The sequence below is a fragment of the Drosophila ficusphila genome, unplaced genomic scaffold, assembly GCF_018152265.1.
Source record: "Drosophila ficusphila isolate 14025-0441.05 unplaced genomic scaffold, ASM1815226v1 contig_791, whole genome shotgun sequence".
In the NCBI taxonomy this organism is placed as follows: Eukaryota; Metazoa; Arthropoda; class Insecta; order Diptera; family Drosophilidae; genus Drosophila; species Drosophila ficusphila.
This window is the reverse complement of record NW_025064737.1, coordinates 6,717,856-6,742,504: the sequence shown is the minus strand read 5'-3', so window position 1 is coordinate 6,742,504 and position 24,649 is coordinate 6,717,856. Positions and strand designations below refer to the sequence as shown.

The 24,649-nt window shown below is 41.0% G+C and overlaps 1 protein-coding gene across 17 annotated transcripts in view; it reads left to right on the top strand.

Moving 5' to 3' along the window:
* Positions 1-24,649, top strand: part of LOC108101043 (dystrophin) — a 145,651-nt gene that overhangs the window by 57,590 nt on the left and 63,412 nt on the right. The window contains exon 1 of one of the 17 annotated variants that reach the window (XR_001772037.2): positions 11,337-14,165. The exons of 15 other annotated variants lie outside the window; for them this stretch is intronic. Coding sequence is in view for 1 of the 2 variants with exons in the window: in XM_017205219.2 (XP_017060708.1) it covers positions 11,553-14,165 (2,613 nt within the window). In the remaining variant the exon portion in view is untranslated. Of the gene's footprint in view, positions 1-11,336; positions 14,166-24,649 lie in introns of those variants that run through there. One more of the 17 variants, XM_017205219.2, reaches the window with a different exon arrangement.

Genomic DNA, 24,649 nt, shown 5'->3' with positions numbered 1-24,649 from the left:
TTTCGCATGTTCTCAGCGTTCACACTAAATGTTATTTATTCTGCTTTTCCAGCGCATTTCCCACCGCTTTTCCGTACCCTTTTCATTCTCTAGTTTTTATTGTAATTTTTTTCGTCTGGTCTTTCATATCTTTGTCCTTTTGAAAAAATATATAAGAGAATTATGTGCATATTAAAAATGCATTATCATTTTGTGGGCAGATGAGGAGTGGGAGGAATTAAAAGAGGGTTTTTACAAGGGTTCGTGCTTGGGTTCTCACTTAGTTTTGTATGTTTTGGAGGCCAGGTTTAAGTTGGCTTAGGGATGTTAAAATGGAAATATAAAGGCTTAAAATAATATTTGTATAATCGTGAGACCATTTAGGTTAAGAGACTTTTTGTAAAATATTTTATTGAATGCAATTCAACGTTTAGTGAAAACGTGTTTCAACATAAAAATCTAGTTTTTTAACCCGGAAGGCAATAAACATTCTAAATTCCATTCCACTGCTTTTCAAAAGAATAATTTTCTCAATTCAAATTTATCACCTTTGCACGTTTGTTTATGTCCTTTGCCATCAATCCGAGAATTTGCATTCCCATCAATATTTTGCTTGGACGCTTCACCAAGAAAAACATTTCATCAAATAAACCAGCACAGTCTTCCGACAGTTGCATCGAAAACACAAAAAGGAGAAACGAAATTCCTTTCCAGTGGCCCGAACAAAAAATGTTCGACACAATTCACTCAAAATTGGCAAATGTCATGACAGCATCTGTGCCACTGCAATAAAAACAAGAAAATGGAATTTTCCAAAACAACTCGACAGTGTCATACACTTTTTAATAGAAAAAGTATTTGTAAACTAGTTAAATAATGTATTAAAAAATTTAGCTTTATAATTTATGGTATCTTTAATTTTTTAAAAGGTTTGCAACGGAAATTTATTTTTTGTGTACAAAAAGAGCAAAAATATTCGGTTCAAATATGTTTCCCGAGAGTGTTGAACCCAAGTATTCTCGCAAATATGTGATTGTCAATCAAAAATACCAAAAAGACAAAAAAGCGAAATTCAAAATGTAAACAGAAAAACATGTTCCAGACCTGCTCTAAAATAAGAACAGACGAAACCATAGAAGCTAATAAATCCACATCGAAATTTCAATGTCATCTTCCTCGCTGCGACATAGATAAATCTTGAAATAATATAAAACCTCTATGTACATTTCCACTCGCCTTTTTCCATGTTTTAGCTGGCCAAATTAGCGTAAAAGAGTCACAGAAAAGAACCGCAAAAACCAAAAATGTCAGTTAAGAGTGGGCCAGAAAGTTACAGCAGATTATAAGCGACATGTGGTTGAAAGAGAGGATGGTGGGGCTATATGATGTTCCCCTTCAACCACAAAATGTGGGTGCTTTGGGGGGTTCAGTGGGTGGTGCTGATTCTGATGCTCATGCTGGGCCCATTGTGGCTCGTTGTTGTGATAAAGTTCACAACTATTTGAAAATGCCAGCAGCAGCGGCAATAGCAACAAAAGCCGAACAAACCGTACAGAACACATGCCAGATAAGCCTTATCACGCTTCAAGATAATAAAAGTTAAATAAGATACAAAACTGTATGGAAACCAACGGAGAGAGTAAAGCGAAGCGAAAGTTTTTTCCTCCCAAAAAAGTTTTCCTTCGACTTGGATATTATTTTAAGTTGTAGTTGGCTTAACCCAATTCTTTTCTGTCACTCCGCACACTTTTCCACAGTTTTCACTTTTCCACCGGCGACTCGCGTTGTGCGGTTAATTAAATATTCACTAAGATAAAAGGGCTTAAAGAAAAGGCGCTTAAATTAGAGACCCAGGCAGAAGGGTAAATAAGCTCATAAAAAATATGCCAGCGGTGGCGCCACAAATTATTTGCCCTCACCTTAACGATGCCAGAATAAGAACAACAACAACAACAGCAACAACTCCAGGGGCAGAAGCGGCGAAAGGCAATTTAAATTCTAATGATAATACCGCAAAAGCCTTTGCCAGGTTCTCCCTTGGGGGGAAGTTGCGAGGGTTTTTAGCCCAATTCCAATGTGTAAGCGAGCTTAGCAAATTAGCGCGCCTGGCAACCGGGCTTCACCTGCAGCATCATCTCGACTCCCCCGAAAATATCCTCGGGGATCCTGGCCAACATAAATCGCAGCAGCTAGGAAATTCGTACTTCATATCCGTTTTCTCTCTTATGCATAATTTTCAACACCTTCGCAGGACTCACTCCCTTTTATCTCTTTCTTTTGCTAATTATGCTTTGTTTACGCTGCGTGGGATTATGTATATAAATATGCTAGGGAATTATCTGATGTGCTAAAGGGATTTTCCAAAAAATAAAATTCAAAAAGATATTTCTATACATAAAAAGAAATGAAATATCCTAATTGGTTAGCAGTTTAATTATTGTTCTTACGTTTACCTAGCATTCCTAACAATTTATCGCTCTGAGAAATAATCAGTTTTTGTTCTTCTTATTAATTGCCTTTGCTATGCACAAACCAATTAAGATATTTATCCCTTTGATTGAACGAAGGAATGACCAAAACCTCCCCTATAATAAATCTATCTTAAATTACTAAGCAATCATTATCTAGGACGCATTTCAATGAGATTCAATCGGAAAACGATTTAAAGTGCCAGTTATCATTGAGGAAATTGAAATTCATTGGAAACCCCCAAAAACCCCAATCGCTTAACTGGCATAATTAACCAACCAATTCAAAGCTCAAAGCAGATATAAATCATCATTAAGGGCCCCAGCTCGAGCACGAATTCGAACCCTTGAGAGTTCGAGCCGCTAATAGAAAAACCAATGGGGAAAATAGTTGAAATTTTCATTCACCACTCAAGCAATTTGGTAAATTGAACGTAACGAAATGGAACTTTAGGGAGCCGACAAAAGCTTTCCGCAAAATCAAATGCCAAAAGGGCTAAGAACACGATAATAATCCTATCAAATGGCCCGAACAACGACCAGCTATTGATCCCTTGGTCCGTTTGGTCGAGCCCAAAGTCAATTTTTTAACACTTGTTTGCCTTTGGCCGAAAACAAAACAGAAACTTAAATACATTTCGGCCATCCATCCATCGGCCTGCGTGTGCCAACAATTATTGCGTCATTAATCAGTCGGCATTTGCAAATTCCCTGACACTCTCGCCCCTCTGGCGCCCCCTCTCTATATCCAATGTACATATATATATATATATGGGAAGGATGAATCCGTGCAGCAGCTGGCATGACTTTTGTGTGGCTGGGCGAAAAAGGCAAATCTTCAATTTTATTGATTGTTGTACCCGGTTCGGTTCCGAAATCCTGGCGAAAGAAGATGAATGAACAGTCCTGACGCATGAGACTGGCAAAAGTTGTGTAAATTTGTTTTGGCCTGGGATAGGGGAATTTTCTATACCCTTACAACATAATAAATTAAAACCCAAGATTAAAATTCATTCATTGTAGATGAAAGTGAAAACAATAATGTGATTTTAATTTTTTTTAATTATAATGAACATTTTAAAAAGATAAGAAATATAGAAAAGGTGATATAACAGTTTGCAAATTGAGAACACATTTCACCCAAGCTGGACATGGGCTAAAAATTTCTTGGAATTTACCAAACTTCCTAACGAGACTTTTGTGTAGTTTTAAGTTTTGCAAATTCAGTACCTCTCTTCAGCAGTAAACAGATGTTAAACGAGTGTGAAGGCTTATGATGGAAGTGGAAACTCAAAGAGTTTTCCATCTCACTTGGTAGTCCCCAGATGACTGCAGCAGAAAATCGAGAGTCAAGGCGAGGAGTGTGATCCCACTTCTGGCTCCCTGGCCAATGGCCATTTATTGGGCCATTCCAATTTTGTGTGCGTAAGACTCCTCGAGGCAAGAACCCGAAATGCTTGCGAAACGCATTAAAGGCCTCGCAACACATTTTCATTTTTATTTCCCACACTTTTCCCATTTGCCGACGCTCCTTGTGTCCAATCGCCCAGCGGCACTCACAGTTGCGTATCAATAAAATATCCATACATGCATGTTAAGTAAGTGCTCCCCTCCCCAGCCTTCGAGCCATGTTCCCGATATCTGAGCTGTGATTCCTGCACCCGAAACGAATTGGGATTTAAGTGTTGTACAAGGAAGGAGGAGCCGGGCCGGCATTGTTGCCGTATAAAAATGAAATGTACATGGCAGATACTGGTCTTGGTCGGAGAAAGAGTAAAGGGAACACCGAACCGGACTTGTAAGCAGTTAGCCGAGAAACGTGCCCGAGGTTATTTGCAAAGAGAACCGAAACCAAACCCAAAAAAAAAGGGGAAAGCCAGAAGAAGGAAACTTGTCGTTATGTGCTTGTTCAAGTGGTTTTCACTTGATATTGCGTATACGCCACATTGAACACTCGGATTACAGTTGAAACTGCGGGAACAAGCTTGGAGTGTCTAGGGATATTTTTGTACTTATAATACATGAAAACTGAATAGGTTTTCCAATAAGTTTTTAGTATACTAGTGTATTTTTATCAGCAACTATTCAAAATTATTGTAAGTTCCATTACATCTTCTGCAATTCCTTTCCTTTTAATTGTACAACACTCTTTGTAATTTGGATTGCTTTCGCAGTAGTTGTCGATTTTGCATAACGAATTCGTTAATTCACAAGCAAAGAAACTTTTGCCCGGCCATCAGCATCAGTGGCAGGAACAGAAAAGGAAACAGGACCTTCGAGGAAGTCACGTAACATCTGGTCAGGGGAAAAAGGGAGTGTGGAACCTACATTGTGTGATTAAATCTCTGGGAAAGTTTTACCTCGACTTCATTCAATTGTTGCCGTTTTTATTGTGCAAATTATTATTGTTAGCCAATTGAATTAATTTCGCGCACTTCACATTCCGTCCTTTCAAACGAAAACGATTTGCTGAATTCAATTAGTTTATTGTGATTTTATTTGCGCCAGCAACAAAGTTTTTCGCAGTCGGCAGCGTGAAAACGCCAAGAAAAAGGCGAGAATTGAAACGACGAAGAGGAAAGTTTTTCGGGCATTTCCATTCATCCGAAATTAATGGAATCGTTCTCATCCACTCTTTTCAATTAGGTGTTTGCTCCCTCATAAATAGTTCAAGTTTCGATAATGCCGCTTTTAATGTTTTTCCATTTCACAGCTTTCTTTCCTTTTGCTTAAAGTTTGAAATCTTGCTGTTTATTTTCGATGCACGTTCGTTTCTGAACTTTTATTATCGAAATAATCGAGTTTTAATGTTCAGCTAGGAGTCCCAAAGAAAAAACGGTAGCATAATAAATAAGTAAATGCGTTTGGCCTTTAAAAAAGGAAAAGGCTGCGAATGGCATTTAAATTTGGTTATGGTTCTTTTGAACTTCAGCCATTATCTAGATGACTATTTTTGTTATAATAGGAATTCTGTGGCGGTCCTTAAACACTCAAACCTAATTGTCATAACTTAAGTCGTTCTGTGCGTATACATAATAAATTGTTTTGTGCCTGCGGCAGGGACTTTGAATTATTTAGCCATGGGTCACTGAAGAATTATGCACATAATTGGATTTATGTAGCAATGATTAGAGTGGCTATACCATTTCAAGGATCTTCCTACCTGGCGGCTTAATTTTTTGGTTTGGGCTTCAGCTTAAAGTTTGTTCTTTTGCTTAAAGTTTGGTCGAAGTTTATTCTCCCATCTCGGCTGCTTTATTTCTTATTTATAACTTCCGTTAAGAGTTTATTTTATAACCCACACACACCTTTTTCCATTTTCACACCTTCATCATCATAAAACGCATACCCACACGGTTCCGGGCACACAAAGACATGCCACAGTGGAACCAGCGTATCAATGGCATGCCAAGAGCCCATAATCCTACTGCGGCTGGCTTTTAGCGGATTAAAACTTTTCAGTTGAGTGCCTGAAACCGAACCAAGACAAGCGCTCCTTTGCTGCCCCTTTTTCGCACAAGGATCTTGATTGTGTTATTAACTAGCTGAAATGGGTGTTAATTTTCAGGCGGAGAACAGTACGTCTCATAACTTTAGTTTGACAGAAAAGGTTATGAAAACCGTCGATTCACTTGCCATTGTAAAATATTATTTTGTGGCCTTCGCAACTATTTTTGTTCCTGTAATAGATTATGTATTATATTTAGATTTCTCGATATAATTTTTCGTTTCAATACAAAACACAAAAGAATAATTCTTAACCTTTTTAAAAATTCTACAATCATTTCATTAAGTACCCTTGAATAAACACTAAACCCTTCCTAAGCAAAATCATTAGTTTTACCGTCCCGACACGCACTGTATCAACGATTATTGCCTGTGGCAGCTCATTTGTTGCTTGTTTGGTTATTTCAATTAAATGTTAATAAAATTGTCTGACCGAAAAAACTAATTTCAGTGCTTACTGTTGCGGAGGAGCAGAGTTCCCGCTCCAGATAGAAACACAAAATTACGGAGCGGGAGACAGAGGGGTATAAATGCGGTGACTGCGTGGTCGCCAAATTGGCCAACTTAAGTACCGTTTCGTTCTAGTTCGGCATTTTCTTTTTCTTTGCTGCCTGTCCCGGGTTTTCCCTTTTTGCAGGGAAAAAGTTTATGGAGCGCTTACATTTCCCTAGCCATTAATTCTACCTTGCTTTTCAATTAGTGTTGCCGTTTGCCTTCGGAGCGGTTTCCTTTTCCCGTTTTGTCTTTTATCGCTCCCCCATCTGGCTGGCCCCCTAACTTCCCCTAACTATACGTACATATATATTCTGATTTATGCTGTCGTCCTGCAGGACTCCTATTGCTCCCACATCTCGCCAGATGGCTTGAGGCGACTGCAACGGGCTTATCTCTCGCTCCCGCCACTCTTTCCCTGGCTTTCCATGGATTTCCCTTTTCTTCCTGCTCTGCTCTGCTCCATCTTAACTAACTCGTCTTCATTTCTCACTTGGCTGCGTATTTGCGAGGTGTTTGCATGGCTGTGCATGTCTATGGATGTCGGGGCTGTCCATTGGGTTTGTTAGTATTAGCCATGTTGGCAATGTCTATTGGCCAGAAGGTGTCGTGTTGATAAATTGCCAAGCAAATAGGGTTGGCAAGCTGGTCGCTATAGAGAGTAAAAAAATTTGTGCATATAAAAATATTTTTTCTGTATGTTCAGGAATATTATTTATATCCTTCTGTATAAATACAGTTGGGTAAAAAAGATATGAAAAATAAATAAATTTAATAAAGTAAAAAAATTTAATCGAGCACTCTCAAAAACATTTTAATTAGACGAATCATTTATATACGTTTCAATATAAAAAAATGTCATTTATTAAACAAGTAAATTGGTTAATGGTCAAGGGAAAATGTTCTTATAAATAATTTAAATCAGATTTTGCACTGAGATTTTTATTAAACTACTTCTCAAGCTCCGTTTAATCTTAGTAATATATCGTTATTGACTTTAATCGAAAACATTGACAACCCTGTTAGTTTGGTATGTCGCAGACTATGCAAATGGCAAATCGTTGGCATTTGAAACGCGCTAACACCTGCTGGAAGGCTTAACCAAACAAGCTAGACGCCCACTTTAGAGGCCACGCCCATTCGGCTGTAGAATCCGTCGCCAATTGCCCCACCCCCGCCCCCTCTTCTCTATCCATTCTAACCAGGATTCGCTTCTGCCTTCTATCAGTGTCGTTTTGTTATTTATCCTGCGTGCCTCTTGACGCCTTTGGGGCATGCCACTTAACACACATCGACCACCGTTGCTGCCACGCCCCTTTGTCGAGGGCGGATTGAAAAGGGGGCGTGAAGTGGGAGGCGGCGGTGGGTCGTCTGGTCGGTAGCTGGAGTTGCTGTAATCTTTTCTTGAGCTTTGCGTGCAATGCGTCGCGTTATTTGCTTTTCATTCCTTTTTTTCGCTTGTGCTGCTTTGCTTTCTGCTTTTTTAATTTATCATGTCTATTTGCTTAGTGTTTGAGCCTGGCCCTCGGCGTGTAGTACAACAGCGGAGTCCTTCTTCCTTTTTTCCACAGCTAGCTGTGGATCCCTGCTCGTTCTCCTGTTCATTTGTTATCGCTGTTTGCCTGTGTTGCTCTTGCAGCTTTTCACTTTTGAATGCAGAGGATTCCGTTTTTTTTCTAGGTATTTCCACTTAGTCGATCGTTTTTTCTTTTAAATGAAAGTTTTGCCCAGCTTTGCGGATTTGGTTTACACTGTTTTTCTTTCCCTTTTCGCCCTCCATTTATCCTTTTCCAGCGAGTAACTGCCTTGTGGTCAGATTTGGCTGCTGCTAGTTTGATTGGGTTTCAGCACTAATTGAAAATCATTGAATGAGGTTTTCTCATCAGCATGTGTCTGGTTAATTTGTTGTCTTTTAATTAATTTATGGTGAGTTTTATTAGAGAAAGGTGCGGTTACTGCTGGCAAATTGAAAACTTAATTATTCAACTAGACCATGTCTTAAATTCGGGTTTGAGGTAGTTTGTATACCATAAATTAATAAGTCATATTCCTAACTCTCATTAAACAAGATTTCATGAGAGAATAATACAATTATTCTGTTTAATTAAATAGTGGAAGTTAAAAGCCTAGTAACTTGAAGAATATTTCTGAAAATGGCTGCCTTCAGGCTATTTATCTTTGCCAACTCAAAACTCGCTTTCTAAACAAACCACGAACAACAATGCAAACAAATGATGGCGAAAATCAGATAGAAACTCTGCCCTAGCTCAAGACACTCGTTGCCACAAATTAAATCAAATTCCTCGTAAGACAGAAGGGAAGATAAAGACCAGCAAAACCGGGGAGATTCATCAGCCACACACTCAACCGAACTGCTGGCAAACAAACACAGGGTTCGTGACAGTGACAGGACATCTTATTTAATTTCCAGGGCCCAGGACCTGATTCCGCATCGGAGCTCTGGAAACCGAGCATAACATTAATTTTTGTTAATCTATTTTCAAGTTGCTCTGGTCAGCTGCAGCTGTGTTCCCCTTTTTCTGGGGCCGCAAGTAAATATGCTGTCATTAATTTAAAACTTACACAAACAAACCGAAAACTTCTCGGCCGTCTATTCGCCTGCCTGTTGGTCTGTCTGTCGGTCTGTCAGCCGTTGAAGCCTTCTAGAGTTATGTTCATTAGCAGAGGAACGCAGGGCAAGACGGCCAGAATTTAGTAGGAATTCCTAATGAGCGAGAGCAGGCGAATCTAACCCAAATATGTCAAGACGATGGCTGGCATTTTGTGTGTGCCCTGCGCCTGTGCTGCTGCAGGGTGCAATGCTCCTCGAGGGTCAGCAGGTGGGTCTGCACTGAGAGAAACGTCTAGTTTTTATAAGAAAACTAGGATTCAAGAGTTCTTGAAATGCATGTAAATTGGTTTCTTTTGTGGTGTAAACTTATCACTTGGTTTTTTAATGAAACATCAAGTAGGAATGTTTCAAGTTACTTCCGTTTTTATTACCTTGTAAGCAAGTTCTGCAAACTTTACCGAATTTTCTTTCAGTGCCCATGTGTGTGCAAAGTGGGTCTCTTCAGTTTGCTGTGCATGTGCTAAAGTGTTGATACAAGTTACTTTGCCATCTGCACCTCATCCCCGTAGAGCCTCCGTTGTCCTAGCACACTGACATAGTATTCATGTGAAGAAGTCCTGGCTTTCTCCGCTCTGTCTCTCCATCTCTGTCCCACCAGCTAGTCGTAAACCACAAGCCGGAGGGACGGGGATTCCCAGGACCCGAGTTCAGACAGCTGAGCACGTAGCATGACGAGTTGACAAAGTGCATCACGGGCCAAAATGCAGCTCTTCGCTCGCTGTTTACACAGCTCGAAAATCGCTTTGGCTTGTTTGCTCACATTTCGGAATTACTTCGCACATTAGCAAATTAATTTGCACTAAACTGCAGAATGCATACCTGCTGGTGTTTTTAATACGGGCATCGATGACTGATTCTTAATGAAATAATTGTCGAGTTGCCATTCAACTTTAATTGATTAAAGTGACACGAATGTTTGCCTTTTGGTTGAGAATATTTACTGAGTTTACTCTAATTAGATTAGGTTATGCAAAATTCATAAATATAATGTCAGATAGAGATGAAGTGCCATTCACTATTTGGATTTCAAAAGTAAATAAGGGAGAAGGGTAAATTGAATTAAATAAAACGCTTAAATGTTTATATGTTGATGGTAAAACAACTAAACTGCTTCAGGAAACCAAGTGTTTTAATTGGTAAATAGCTTTGAAAAACATTTTGTAATTTATACCAAATTTTTTGTTTACCTTTGGGTAACATGAAATAACGTGGTGGATTGGAATTGCAAATATACTTTACAATTTTCGTCCAGTGCAAATAAAGTCAGCACGTAAATTAATCCTCCCACTCGGCGCATGTAACTCATTCTGCCTCACTCACTCCTCGCGCCATCTCGCTTTATCTCCATATTCATATGTGCATTTTGTTACATGTTCGCGCGTATTTCCCACATGGCTTGTTTCAGCCATCTTTTCCGCTTTCCCGGCTATTTTCCCTTCGGCCGCATTCATTTGCCGCTTTTTCTTATTCCTGCTCGAATTTGTGTTTTATAATTTATGCGCATTTTTTATTAAATATTTATGTTTGTGTCGAGTTCTAAGCCACACAACCGCACTCCCTGCCCGGGGATCATTGTCTCTCATTTCCCTTTATGGCGTATTTACGCTCTAAAGCGTGTAAATGTTTTCCATTCCATTGTTTTCCCTGCTGTTGACACTTTGAGGGGGAATATGGAGGGGGGTGGAAAAGGGTTAGGGATCACACTATTCCACGCACACATTGTCATAAATAGTTTTGTCAAAGCAACCGCAGCAACTAAAATTTAAGTTTCCAAACATTTTCAGTTGGCAAACTCTTGGTCAACTTGGGTGGGAAATCCTGCTGGATTCTGATAGCTCTTACTTAATCACTTGTAACATCGAGAACCCTGGTTGACATTTACCTTGGCTAATGCGAAATGGCAATTTGCATTCGTCCAAGGCAAATCCTGTGGCATTTGCATTGAACAAATTGCCGGGTTATTATTTTCATGTAAAATATATTGCTGGCTTCAGTCCTTGTCGATTCTATTTGCATAATATATTCCCAATTTATGCAATGGAATTATTTGCTGAAAAGCAGGTTGAAATGGGGTAATATTAATGATTTAAGTTCCATGTGAAATGGAGATAATTCTTAGGTAGAAATTTGTTACAATTTCCACAACTCTAACCAACTTTATACTTATGTGAAAAAAGATGAAAATCGTGAATATCTGAAATGCTGAAATCAATGAATTAAATCTAAAACATTACTTGAAGATTAAAATTTCCTAAGAGTGGTTTTAAATGTTACCCTTTTAAATGAAAAGTGTATACAATAAGTTCCCCTTTCGTGTCCAGTTTAAAGTAAATCTTCATTAATTGCACCTCGTAGAGCAATTAAATTGAATGCAAAAAAAAAACTTTACAAACAAAGCCAGGAGTGATTGATTGATTGATGGTTTGATTGGCTAACGAAGGGTTCATGGCCGGGTCAAAGGAAACGAATGCGCCATGACCACGACAATAACGGCCAAGATTGCGCAACAGCAACAGCAACACCAGCAACAGACGCAGCAGCAGCACCAAAATCACCAACAGCAACAACAACAGCAAAATCAGCAACAGCAGCCTTTAGCTAGCAACATGAATGGTTTTCGTATTACCGGCTATCCCGCTGCTGCCACGCCCCCCGCACGCACGAATCCCATTTACGCGAAGCCCAACGCCCACGAATTGGACCTGCACATTAGCGAATCGCTTTTGTATCCAGGTAGCACTCAATCGCAACAGCAGCAGCAGCAGCAGTTGCAGCAACAGGCGTTGCAAAGTTCGCCGGGTCCGCCGCCCCAATTGACCAGCATGTTGCCCAGTTCCGGATTGCCGGGAGCCGCCCAACCGATCGCGCTCAAAGGCAACAATCCCTTCCTGAACAGTCCCTCGCCAACGGAAAGTGCGCCCAGTGTTCCGCCAGCAATTACCAATATTGCAACAGCAACATCTGCCGGTTCTGGCAACTATGAAATGCCCGAATACGCGGAACCTTCGCGATTGCGTGGTTTGAAGCAGCGGCCCCACAGCATCGCGGTGGGCGGGGCACCCGCCTCCAGCTTTGTGGACTACAACGCCCAGCAGCAGCAGCGATTATTGCAGCTTTCACGCCAGCAGCAACAGTTGCGTAATGCCGTCACGGCGGCAGCAGCAACGGCAAATGGCGGCGATAAGGAGACTTTGTATGCGGCATTATTCCAGCAGTACAGGCAAAGCCCCACAAATGGACAGCCTGCACCGCCAGTTCCACTCCACCGGAAGCCAGCGGTGGCTCCGGTGGTGCCACGGCGATCACAAAGCACTCCACGGCCACCGCTGCAGCAGCAACAACAGCAACAGCAGCCCGGCTTAAACGGGCAACTCAACGGTAATGGCACCCAGAGACCCAGAAGCTTGGATCGTTTTAATGGGGGAATACAATCTGAGGCTCCACCCATACCACTTAGACGCTTTCCCAACGGCAATGGCAACAACAACGGAACACTCAGCCGGCAAAAAAGTCCCAAGAAGAGCAGCAGTGCGGATAATATGCTAATGAGTCCGGCTGGCAATCAGGTGAACACCATGCGACATTCCATCAGTTTTCACGGCAATCAGGAAACGGAAAGTGGGGCTAAAAGCGAGCAACCCAGGCCAATGAGCTATGCGGCACCTGCTCCGGATCAGGCTTACCTGGAACATCAGTTGAGAGCCTATTCCGAGCAGCTAAGAACCATCACGGAAAGCGTGAGAAAGTATTCGGAACAAGCCAAGTTACTTTCGGAGCTGAAAAGACAACAGCAGCTGGCGAAGCAAAGCCAGACGAATCTCAACCTGCTCACGCCGACAACCTGCAACAACAGCAACACCGGCAACGGCAACAACAACTTCCAGCCAAATATGATTTCCCCGGAGATTGTCAGCAAATCACTGGCCTCACTCTCCACCAGTCAAGCGAATGAGGCCCAAACGCCCTCCAATCAACTGCGACTCTTTCTGGACAACATAAGGAGCAGCATGCGACAGGAGTACCAGCAACACATGCCGGAAGATGTCCTCAAACCCACGTCTACTCTGAAAAGAAACGGTTCGGATGTAGCTTCAGTGGCTGTGAAATCGGAGCCTGAAGCCACGCCCACTCCTTCGGATCAGTTGAGGCAGTTCCTCGATGCCATACGCGCCAATAAGATACCTGAAAACGCGGACAAGCCAAAGATGACCAGCTCCCAGACGCTGGACTCGTTCATATCGAAACCCCTGCAGATGCCAGATGTTACTTCGGGTACGCCAGGTGGAGGCGTTGTGCCAGGAGTATCTGTTGCCGGAGGAGTGGTGAACAATCAGACGAATGGAATACCCACCCGTCGAAGACCCAAATCAAGTATAATACCCGGCAGCAGTAATGGCAAACTGGAGCAGAGGGAGCACTCGCTGGTGACCTCGGAGAGTTTCCACCAAATCTCAGATAATTTAAGACTCATGAGCGAGGACCTGCAAGCTTTAAGTCCCAGCAAAGCAGTTCCAAGTTCCGCCAGCAGCAATAGTCTTAAAAATCTAGCCGCCAATGGAAACAGCTCACTGACCACGGAACTTCGCGTGATAACCAGCTCTCCATACAGCACCTCCCCGAAATTGCAACAGATGGTGATGAGCAAGTCGAACAGCTCGCTGGGATCGGTGACAACGCCCTCGAGTGCCACAACCACGCCCTCCACTGCGCCCATGATCACCGACTTTAATGAGATATTGGACAGCTTTCAGGCCATGGCCGATAAGTACAAATCGAAAGGTTCCTACGACTATTTGCGCAAGTGTTCGGAGGCCCTGCGACAGCACTCGCTGCAGCTGAAGTTGCAGCAGCAGCATCAGGCGCATCAGCAACAGCAGCAACTGCCACACCAGCAGCATCAGCAGCAGCAGCAACAGTTGCAGAATGGTTTTGCCAGCGACGACAGTAGTTCTTGCAGTACAACTCCCGGAAGCATCCGGGAAGCGGTGCAGAATCTGCTGCTGCAGCCCAGAAATGGATTTCAGATCCTCGACGATCGCATGCGATTGTTTATCGATATTATCGATAGTCAGGATCGATTGAGTCAGGTAAGTTAGCGACTTAGGATGGGTTAGATGGTTATATAGTATAACAGTCATATTACGGTTTGCTTTTTTGAGAATTAATTTCATATGTCTTTTGTTATCTATCGAACCTTTTATTTAATGAAACCGATTTCAGATTCTTTATACCTTTATTGTATATAAAAATAGGTAAAGCTGGTTTAAATTTTAAAGAGTTAGTATCAGTACATATATCTTGTGTATATATATTAGGAATAATTTTATCATTTACGTAAATAAGCCATTTTTAGGAACATTCAACAATAAAATGTAATTTCCCCAATCACTTTGTCAGCAGCAGGTGCAATTTATCTTCCCACTTCTCTTTTAAACCATTCCATCAAATTTACTTTACTAATTTTTAAATACTTGTTTCTCTTGCAGGTATGTACTCGCAGAAAATCGCAATTTAATGAGTAAGTCGAGCATGCTTGCGAATAAATTTAAGAGCCCCTGTATCCGACCCGACCATAAAAGCACATGTATAGTACATCAGATACGGTTTTATTGCCCTACATAATTCATCATCATCGAAATGACCAAGTCCGTCCGGGTCAATGCGCTTATCTCCGGCTGCCCAAAAGTCTTGCGTTTTCGCTCGGTGCGGCTAAAAGCCATCAAATCAGTTAATGACCCAGAAAGTTAAACTTACGAGAGTGGGGGCGTGGATCAATTTCCATCAATTTTCACCAAATTTGCTCAGAGCCAATTAATTTTAATAAACTACAAAGTCATTTTGCTCAGCAAGTAAACTAATCTCGCCCGAGCTGAAATTGAAATTTTAATCAACAATTTCTTGGTGGCATAGAGGCCGTAAAACTTGCCACACGCACACGTTCTGTGACGGAGAAGTAATCAAGTGAGTCGAGAGTCGGGAAAATTCCCAAATGTAGATAATCAGAGAGCATATCATGGCTTCCCCCTCTGCCGTTTCGTCCTGCCAGTTGATATGCTAAATAAATCAGTTCCCAAGCGGTTGAGGCGGAAATGTCTGTCGTCTTAATAACACCTTTTCAGTCACCCATCTACGTCCAATATTTCGTGTCCTTCTGCCTGGCATAAAACAATATTGCTAATGACAAATGGGAACTAGTTCTAATTGTGGGTTTTGTCTGCCACGAAGATCTCGGCCAGGGCTTATCGCTCATTGCCTTTTCTGGGTTCGGGCCTAATTTAAATTTATGCGGTCTGCGGAGAGGTGTGTGCGTGTAAATGTTTATGTGTGAACGTGTTTGAGTCCTTCGATTCCTTGGGGAGACATCAACTGGCGAATGTAGTTTATTTGTCCCCACCGATGAGATGGCAGAACAAAACCGAAACTTAAAGCATGTGGCTTAAAGTATTAAATCAATATTTGGCAAGCAAACATTTATAGAGTTATTAAAGACAAGAAATACATATTCTGAAATTCAATTTCAAAAAAGAAATTACATTTTCAATTCCATTTAATACTTTCTTCCCATTTCTGCCAATTAAGTAAATTAAGTGAAGAAATACCTTGTGCAAACCTAAGTGAACAAGTCCAACTTAAAGTTAATGAAAACTTTGTTTTCCCTTGCAAAATACCAGAAGTGAGTAAATTGCTATTTATTAGAGACAATTTTTAGGTAAACAGTTTTGGAGCCCGAGGCTTGCCGGTTTGTTGCATTTGGCAAAATGCATTCGTATTTGTGTTGTGCCAACACAAATCGCAAACAATAAAATTTAATGCTATCCGTGAAACACACACTGCGCTGCCGAAAAGTATGCTACTCATAATGCAATTGCAAACAATTACAGAGGACTAGAGTAATTGCATTTCCACTGCACATGCAGCCATTCACAATTTACAATTTGCATTACAAAGTAATTATTTCTGCAACAGTGCGTTTGCCCGCACCAAAGTATAAACTCCTCCCCCAGTTTTTCCCACCACTCGCGGCGCTTTACACAATTTCCACAATATTGTTTAGCAAATGAAGTGCAAAATCAACGCGACGTCGACCAAGCCAACAGCATTTTGGCCATTCGACTATTGACAGCCCTGGCCCAAATGACATTTATTTTAATTAGCTGCGCGAACAACAAAAGCGGACCTGCGCTACGGGTATTATAAACCAGGACCCGGAATTCACTTTTAGCCTCGACGCAATTAACAAATGCAATTTTGTGGCCTTTAATGTTTATTGTGCGGCTCTGGGTGTCTGAACGCATTGTTTGCAGAGGCGTGAAAACCCAAAAAATAACTTTTTAATTACTATAACGGACATTGCGGTTAATTACACTGGACAACATGGTTGGCGATAAGCCAATTTGTACATACGTACAATGGTGATTATTGAATAAAATGACTGTGGGGGGGAAATAAGATTTTTTGTTGTAATAAGCTTTTTACAACTTTTGATTGAATTTTTTATAAGATGTTTAAATCGAGCAAAAACAAGATGGGAATAAAACCAATTAAGCTTAAATTTTTTTTTCTTTATTGCGAAAGCATAAAACAATATTAATATATAGGTACATATAAATATTTATTCAGGATGAAAAAACCACAAATATTAATTATAAATTGAATGGAACTATTTGGTTAAAGACCCCATTCTTTAGATATATTTTGTATTTCCCCTAAATATTTTGCCTTTGCAGCCAATTAAACCTTGATTGACCCGCAGGATTGTGTACTTTTTCACTATTTGATTAAAAACCGCAAAAGCAACCATCAAAGTGCGTGCTTAAAATAATTGCAATTGTAGAGCGCTGAAAACACGAGGCTCAGGTGACAAAATGTGTCGGTGGGGGGTGATGTTGAAATGGCCATTGTCAACGGCTTTCAATTGGTGGCTCAACGCCTTGTTTGCCGGACTGCCACGCCCCCGGCCCGTTACACCGCCCCCTTGACCATGTCGCTTATTAATTGCATGTCATAAATCATGATTATGCCACTTGCTGACCAACCGCTGGGCTAGTCGCAGTTATTATTATTAATCTTTGTCGCCCACACACACACACAATTACACCTAGAAATCTCCCTGGAGAGGGGGCGTGGCAGGAAGGCGGGGGGAAGCGAGAGGGTAGTAGTCCCGCGTGAGAGAGAAAGAGGGACTGCCATATGTTGGGGCCATGTAAATGGCGATGTTCATTCCGCCGGCCGACCTATCTTGATTAATTGCAAAAGTTTACCAGGACACAGGTCCTGAACAAGGACGAGGACAACGGACCATGGACCGCGGACCCTGGACCATGGAAATATGTCAGCTGCTTCCCTTTTCAGAGTCCAACAAAAAGTAAAACAAAAGTACTGGTAACAAGCGTCATAACATGCGTATGTTGTCGCGTAAATTGGTTTTAATATTTAAAACACTTCATTACTTACGGGCAGAGAAGGCCACTGAAATGCAGTCAATGAAGGGAGAAAGGGAGGGGGCGAAAGGACGAGAAAAGGACAGAGCAACAACGTTAAGCTGCCGAAAGCTGGCGGCTTAATCAAGTGAAATTTAATCAACTTTTTCGAGGAGGCCTCAAGAGAAAAACTGTGAATTTAATTTAAAACTTTACCAATTTTATTTGGGTGCAAGGGGACAGAATTTTAAAACTTGATACTGGAAATAAATAAAAATAGTTGCAGTTAATAAACATTTAAAAGTAATTGTATTATTTTTAAAGCCTTAAAGCATAAATTGTATATTAAATGGAAACACTTGTGGGTTGAATTTACAAACAAAGTCAGAAACAATAAATCTTGAAGTACACCACTCCACATCTTCTGGTCGAGAAATCAAAAAGCAATTCAAAGATTCTGCTGAGATTAGCTTCAGCCTCGATTGCGAGCGAAGGAGACTATCAAAAATAGCTGGGGGAAGTTTACCTAAGAGTAAACAATTTCATTTTTGTCTATCGTTTTTTACGTTCTTTTATGAAAACAAAGCGAAGAGATCTAAGCCGACAGCAGGCGAAACGAAACGAAACTGCTTGCATACTTTCAGGCGCCTCTGACAGGGCGTCATGTGCAATACACAACAAAGTGCATATGCGTAGCTATCTTCCCTCTCCCTCTCCCTCTGTTCACCCCTTTCCCTCGCACCCTGTCTATCCCATTTTTTATGAAAGCTGCAGGCAATCGAAGGCAGATCCTTGTCTTTTCCATTTTTTCCCCTGCTGATTTTTGACATATTTTCTCTGGCAGCAGCAGCATCGCCGGCAAACAAACTAACAAACTTCGGGGCGTTTTTCAGGTGCAACTGGGTTAACATGCCTGCAATGGAAATTGCTGCAAGAAAATGGGGGGCTCTGCCGGTGGAAAGGGGCGAGTGCTATGCAAATTCCGTTGGAAAATGGATACAACAAAAAGCAGAAAAAAAAGAGAAGAAAGGGTGGCGAAAAAATCTGAAAAACTGCTCGCAGTAAACGAAATGCATTCGCCGTTTTCGCAATTTGCTCAGCCACCCCAAGCCCGCTTTTTGAGCATATGCAACAGCTCAATTTTGTATTGAATGGCCCTGCACTTGCCTCAAATTCAGCAGATTTTCCCTTTTTCTTGTTGCACAGATTGTTTGTTTGAATGGCAGCTTCATTAATGCGAATATTCAGCCGCCAGACAATGGGAGCCGAGATCAGAGTTTCTGTTTTAATGCTGTAACTTCGTTGGCTCTCCTGTGTGGTTGATGAAATCAAATTGCAAGCAATTACTTTAATGTTCCTCTGCCACGCCCCCCGTCAGTGGCACGGCCTCCAATTTAAAAAGTGCAAAAGACCGCAACTCGTTTGCGGTTCTCGCACATATTTGAATGGAACCGCCATTAACTGCGGTGAAAGGAGCTCGCATATCTTTATAAAAAAGTGTGTATTTGGCTGCGGAGCGTTGATCGCATCGGTTTTGATTGATTGCAATTGAATTCGACGGGGAAAAAAAACAAGACTCCGTTGGCATTCCTTTTGGGCACTCAGGTTCTCTTGGCAGGATGTTAATGATGTGTGCACGTGTGTCTGCACCGTAATTAAGAGAAAAGTTCCGGGGAAATTAATGAAGTCAGAAATGGGAAACACATCTCTGCTGGAATATATCTTTAAAAATATGTGTATTAAATAACTTCAAGCAAATATTATGCTTTAATCCGAATTAAAATGGATGAAAACGAATAAAAATTCAACGTATTTAAATTGGCTGGCTTTAATTAAATGAAATATTTGTTGACTTTAAACTCAAACCTATTTTTCAGCTTATTTTTACTTAAAAATAAATATTTGCATACTCTAATTGGTTGCTTCTCTGTTTACTTCTGAGTAATAATTGTTATTTACTCTTAATTGATTCTCACCTCCGTTTACTTCCGAGTTATAATTTCCATCAATTTCAAATAACCTTCGCTTATTCAATATTATTCCTGTAGAATAACATTTTGTGAACCACAGTTTGTAACATTTAATTCTGTTACCGCCTTTTAGTTAAATTTTCCTACCCAGAAAACAAGACAAACTCCTACTTTGCATGCAAATGCCACGCCCACCGCCTCTCACATGAGTGAAACGAATCCCTATATTTTCTTGTTTTCGTTGCACATCTTAGCATCGATTACATTTTTGCCAAATTGAATTGTGCAAGCCAGGACTGAACAAAAGAAAAATAACGAAAAGAAAATGGAAAATGGGAGGCAAAAGAAATTGCTTCCTTGCATGTTTTCCATCCAGTCACATGTGAACCGGAGTCAGGAGAGGAGACGAGGCCATGTCCTGAAAATTGGGTTGCATGATGACAGGAGTTGAATTCAATTGAACGAAAAGCTCGCAAAAAGAGGAAGCACAATTTGCATCGATGTGCAATTTACGGCCTAAATGTCAATTTCACTTAAGACCAACTTTCACTTGGTCGATTACTGGGTTTTATCCTACTTTTCGATCGGGGACTTAGGGCGCTTTAAGTCGGTGCACTGTTGACACATTAAGTATTATAAGTAGGCAAAAGAGAGAGGTAGTGAGAGAAAGAGCAAGACAAACAGAGAGGGAGAAAGAAAAACTTGACTTTTCCCGAGTGCACTGAATCAGAGTCAAAATGGCGGTCGAGTATGTTTAGTGAAGGAGTGAGACAAATAGCAGATGGAATGGCCTCCTTTTTTCTACCCGTCATAATTCCAGCGAAGAGTGGTTTTAGACAGTGAAGCTTGATTACGAGAATTAAAAAATATAAATTAGAAAATTGTTCTATTAATCAAATTAAAAAATATTCAAAGATTTTATTCACTTTTCTAAGCTTTAAAGATCATTGAATTTGAGTGATTGAAATGGAAAGTGTAACAGTTTTGAGAATATTTTGTACATTTATGTTAAACATTGGTTTATCTTATGGAGTCACCACTGTCCTTCGCTTTCACTGCATACTTTTGGACTTTTGTCAGAGCGATGAAAGTGCAGGCACAGGAGGCAAAAGGATAATTGCAATCCCCGCTAATGCTGGCGAATGTGCTGCGGCTTTGTGTCGGCGGCAACAACAATCGTCACTCAATTACTCTCTGAGCCATGATGCATTTTCGTAGAGGGTCCACTCCCCCCTCGAAGAGCCTCCCAATTGCCCATTTTCCTTTGTCAATCTGCGTGGCGCCCATTGTTGACATTTGTCAGCGAACTGTTTTCAGCAGACGCGTTCTCGCCTCCTTTCTTTTTTTTGTTCGGATTTATTGTGTTTAATGTGTTGAAAAGTCTCCTTATTTATGGCAACTGGATTTGGGGTCCGCTGTTCCAGTTCTCCGCTTTCCAGGGTGACAGCTGCGGAATAGTTGTCACATAGTTTCCATGTGTCGTCATTGTCTTTGTCCCGTGCTCGATTGTGTGGAAAATTGGAAAAAGAAACAAACAAAACATAGCTGGCGAAAAGCTGGAAAGCTCACAAAGTCTTGGGTATTGTCTCTCCGAAGTTGTTGTCATCGGCAAAAAAGGAATTCGATTTGCCAAACGGATATTAAAGGTAAACATTGAGTTGATAGTGAAAACGAAAGGTTTGATTGAATTAAATCTGATCGAGTTAGCATACAAAGTCAGAAGATGAGAGTTAAGTTTACTTGGAATAACTTAAAAATTACTCTTTGGTTTAATTTAGATAGTTTGTTTGGGACTTTTTCAATGCCATCTGTTAATATTGTTCTGCTGCCATGAAATGTCTTTCACTAAAATATATATACTAAAATATGCTTTTGGTGATTCCGTTTTTACATTTGATATATTTCTCTGATGAAATTCAGCTAACTGAGATAAAATTTATGACGATTTTTTACTATTTTGCCGGCTTCTTTAGTTGCCAGCAAAATAAAGTTTTATGACACGAAAAATGTTGCATCTAATATTTTAGACGTTGTATTGCTTTCACGTTTTCTGTTTTTGTTTGTTGCTGTTGTGTGGATGCTGCTGCTTTCCGACAGAAAGCTAATAGTGTTTGGCCATTTTTCAAACTGCTCGTGGGGACGGCGGATAACGGACAACTCACACACACACTCAAACTCTCAGCTCAGAAGCGTTGCGCTGTCGTTAACTCAAAGTTTGTTAAAAATTTTTATCAGCATGCCGAAGCAATGACATGGCCACATCACAAGGACACGAATGGGGAGTGAATCCCGAGGTGGGAAAGGGGATTTCGACACGGACAGGATGCAGGATGCAGGAGGAAGGGGGAAAAACTCAGCAGGAGCAGAAACCACTAGCCACAACATGACGACGTCACTGACATGTGACCATACATACTAATAAAGCGATAGTTGCTTGCTCAGAGCTGTTGAAATTTTTTCAGCATACTCTTTCCTATAATGAATTTGGTGGGGAATTTCAGTTAAAAAATAGTTCGGTGATTGATGGTTAAAAGTTTTTCCGGGTTTTTTTTACTTTAATTTGAGATATTGTGGTGGCCTTGTATGTTTCATGCTTTTTAGTTTAAATCTGACCTATTTATTAATTTATTCTAAACATAAACTTCAGCTTTATTTATCCCCAAATTTTTTGTATTTAGTTATCTGCATATTTTTTATATTTTAGCTATCTGAAGTATCTAGAACTTAATTTAAGACTCCATCTCTTTTATTTATGTATTTGCTTGGTTCTAATTTTGTTATAAATTCAAAGCGTATCGTGACTTCGTTTATCTTGATCTCCCCAGTTTAATTTTTCCCAGTTCGCTTTGGACATTTTTTCCAGCCGTTTTTCATCGCCTCGAATAGGAGATGACAAGGTCCGTGCGGGCGAGGATGAGTATTCGAGTTTTCCCTGGTTTTCCTCGACTTCTTTTGCCCGTACATTTTTTGGTCCTGTTGGCAGATGCCTTCTGGTCGGTCCCTGTTCATGTTTCTGCTTTGCCATCCACTTCCTTGGCTGCTTCTGCAGCATTAAAGTTGTGTGTTGCATTTACGCTCCAGCTCCGGTTGACAGAGACACAAACAGAGACGGGGACTTTTAGTGGCACCATTATGAGATGAAGGACCCTTTCAGCTCTCGGAGCAAAGCTCAGTCAGTCAGGCAACCGCTTTATGTGTAGAGTTCATTACTTTTATGTGATTATGTGTCATGTGTGCGCACAGCATGGAAGTGTGTGGCTGTGTGTGGCGAGTGTGTGTCCCTGTGTGTGTGGACATGTCAGTGTGTCATTGGCATTATTAGTTTTTCCGTAGCACACTTTTCCGACGCCCTTCTTCATCTCTGCATGGGTCCGTTCGCTTACGTCTGTGACAGTTGTGCGAAAAACTTGTCCCGAAATTAGTTGCAATTATTTATGGCCTTTGCTTTTTGCGGCTCTGGTTTTTTGTTGGGCAGACCAGGGTAGCTAATCAGTTGAAAGTTGTAGCTGGCATGTGGGTAGCATCCAGTCAACTAATTTGTTTATTTTGTGTAGATCTGTATCACTGACAAAAACGAACCTGAAACCCCAACTCTCTCATGTTTACACAAGGCAGACCCTTTAAAATTTAAGACCAATGCAGAATTTTTCCCCCTGAAAAAGTCAGAAAAAAAGTGTTCACTTTTACAAGACTTTCTGAACATTTGCCAAAAGTTCGGACTGGTCCCTGCTCACAGGCAGCTGGCCAGTAATGAGTTGCCAGCCAGCTTCCATTCATTATGGCCAGCTAACACATGGTTATATTACACATACGCAGTGTTGTACACTGAGAAAACATGAGTTTTTACAAGGACGAAAGGGGGGAGAACCTGAAGCCGAAAAAAACGTGTAAGGGAACTGAATTTTCATCGTTGTTCCATTGCTGGCAACATGCAACATGGGAAATATGAACGAGAACCAAACAGGCTCCCCCTTGCAAAACCCGGATGATTCCTTCTGCCCGGCGTAGTTAACTGTCTGCGGATTCTGCTAACAAGACTCGTCAGAGATTTGAGTGTTGCATACGAGTTTGTTATGCGAGTCGGAATTAGCATAGTTAGGATGGAACGAGTTCCCTTCTGATTGCCAGCGACCCGCTCGTAATGATGTGCAGCACACAGTAGCATCAGCAGTCTGCCAGAAGGAGATTGAAATGCCAACCTTTGGCTGAGATTCCCCCGTAGTGTGGCGTCTATTAATATTAATAGCCGTGAAACGGGGTCAAAGAGTCGCTCGCATTTATTCAGTGGCTGAGAGTGGGTTTCACGTAAGGTATTATATAAAAATTACACCTATTTGCTTGTGGCTTCACTTAATTGCAGGGCTTAATTGAAGTATCTCCAACTTTAATGCTCATCAAGATTTAAAAATACAAATTCTTGTTTACTCAACTTACAAAAAAATACAAAAAATTTAATAGCTTAAACATTTTAACTACTTTGACTTATCATTAATTATTTTATTAAAATTACAATTTTTGTATAAAGTGTTTACTTAATTTACATTAATTCAAGCCTTTTTGGCAGAGTAATTTAACCGTACAAATTTAGTTTATTTTTATGTTTATTCTTAGTTTATTCAACTTTTCTTCCCTGTTCCACTTTTACCCATTTTTTTTGGATCCGAAAACTGCACATTTAGTGTCCCACATTTTGTCTACTTGAAATTTTCCTCTCGACATTTTCTACTTTTGAAAAGAAATGCCTCGGTTTCCTTTTCTCGGTCTTGCCCAAAAATCATTAGCAGGCGACCGAAAATTCAGGTCGTCCGCTTAATGTGCCGCATAAGTACCTATAAGTATGCAATGCACTTTCGCCCAGGTACGCCGCACTTATCAAGTTGTACACCTGCACACCTGTGCTACCACTCACACACACACACACACATACAGGCACACTCACTTGCCACACACTCAGTGGCCCGCCCCATACTTAGATACAAGCCACGCACAGATTGCGGCAACAAAATCTGTACACTTTGGCTCCATTAAAGCCGCACGCACGAGGAGGCCACGGCTGCCAGCCCGTGGGCAACCAACACAAAAGTGTGATGTCAGTGGCTCACTCATAAAACCCACCGACGACCGACCGACCACCACCACCACCCACCGCCCACTGGCACCGCCGCCCCCTTGCGGTATTTA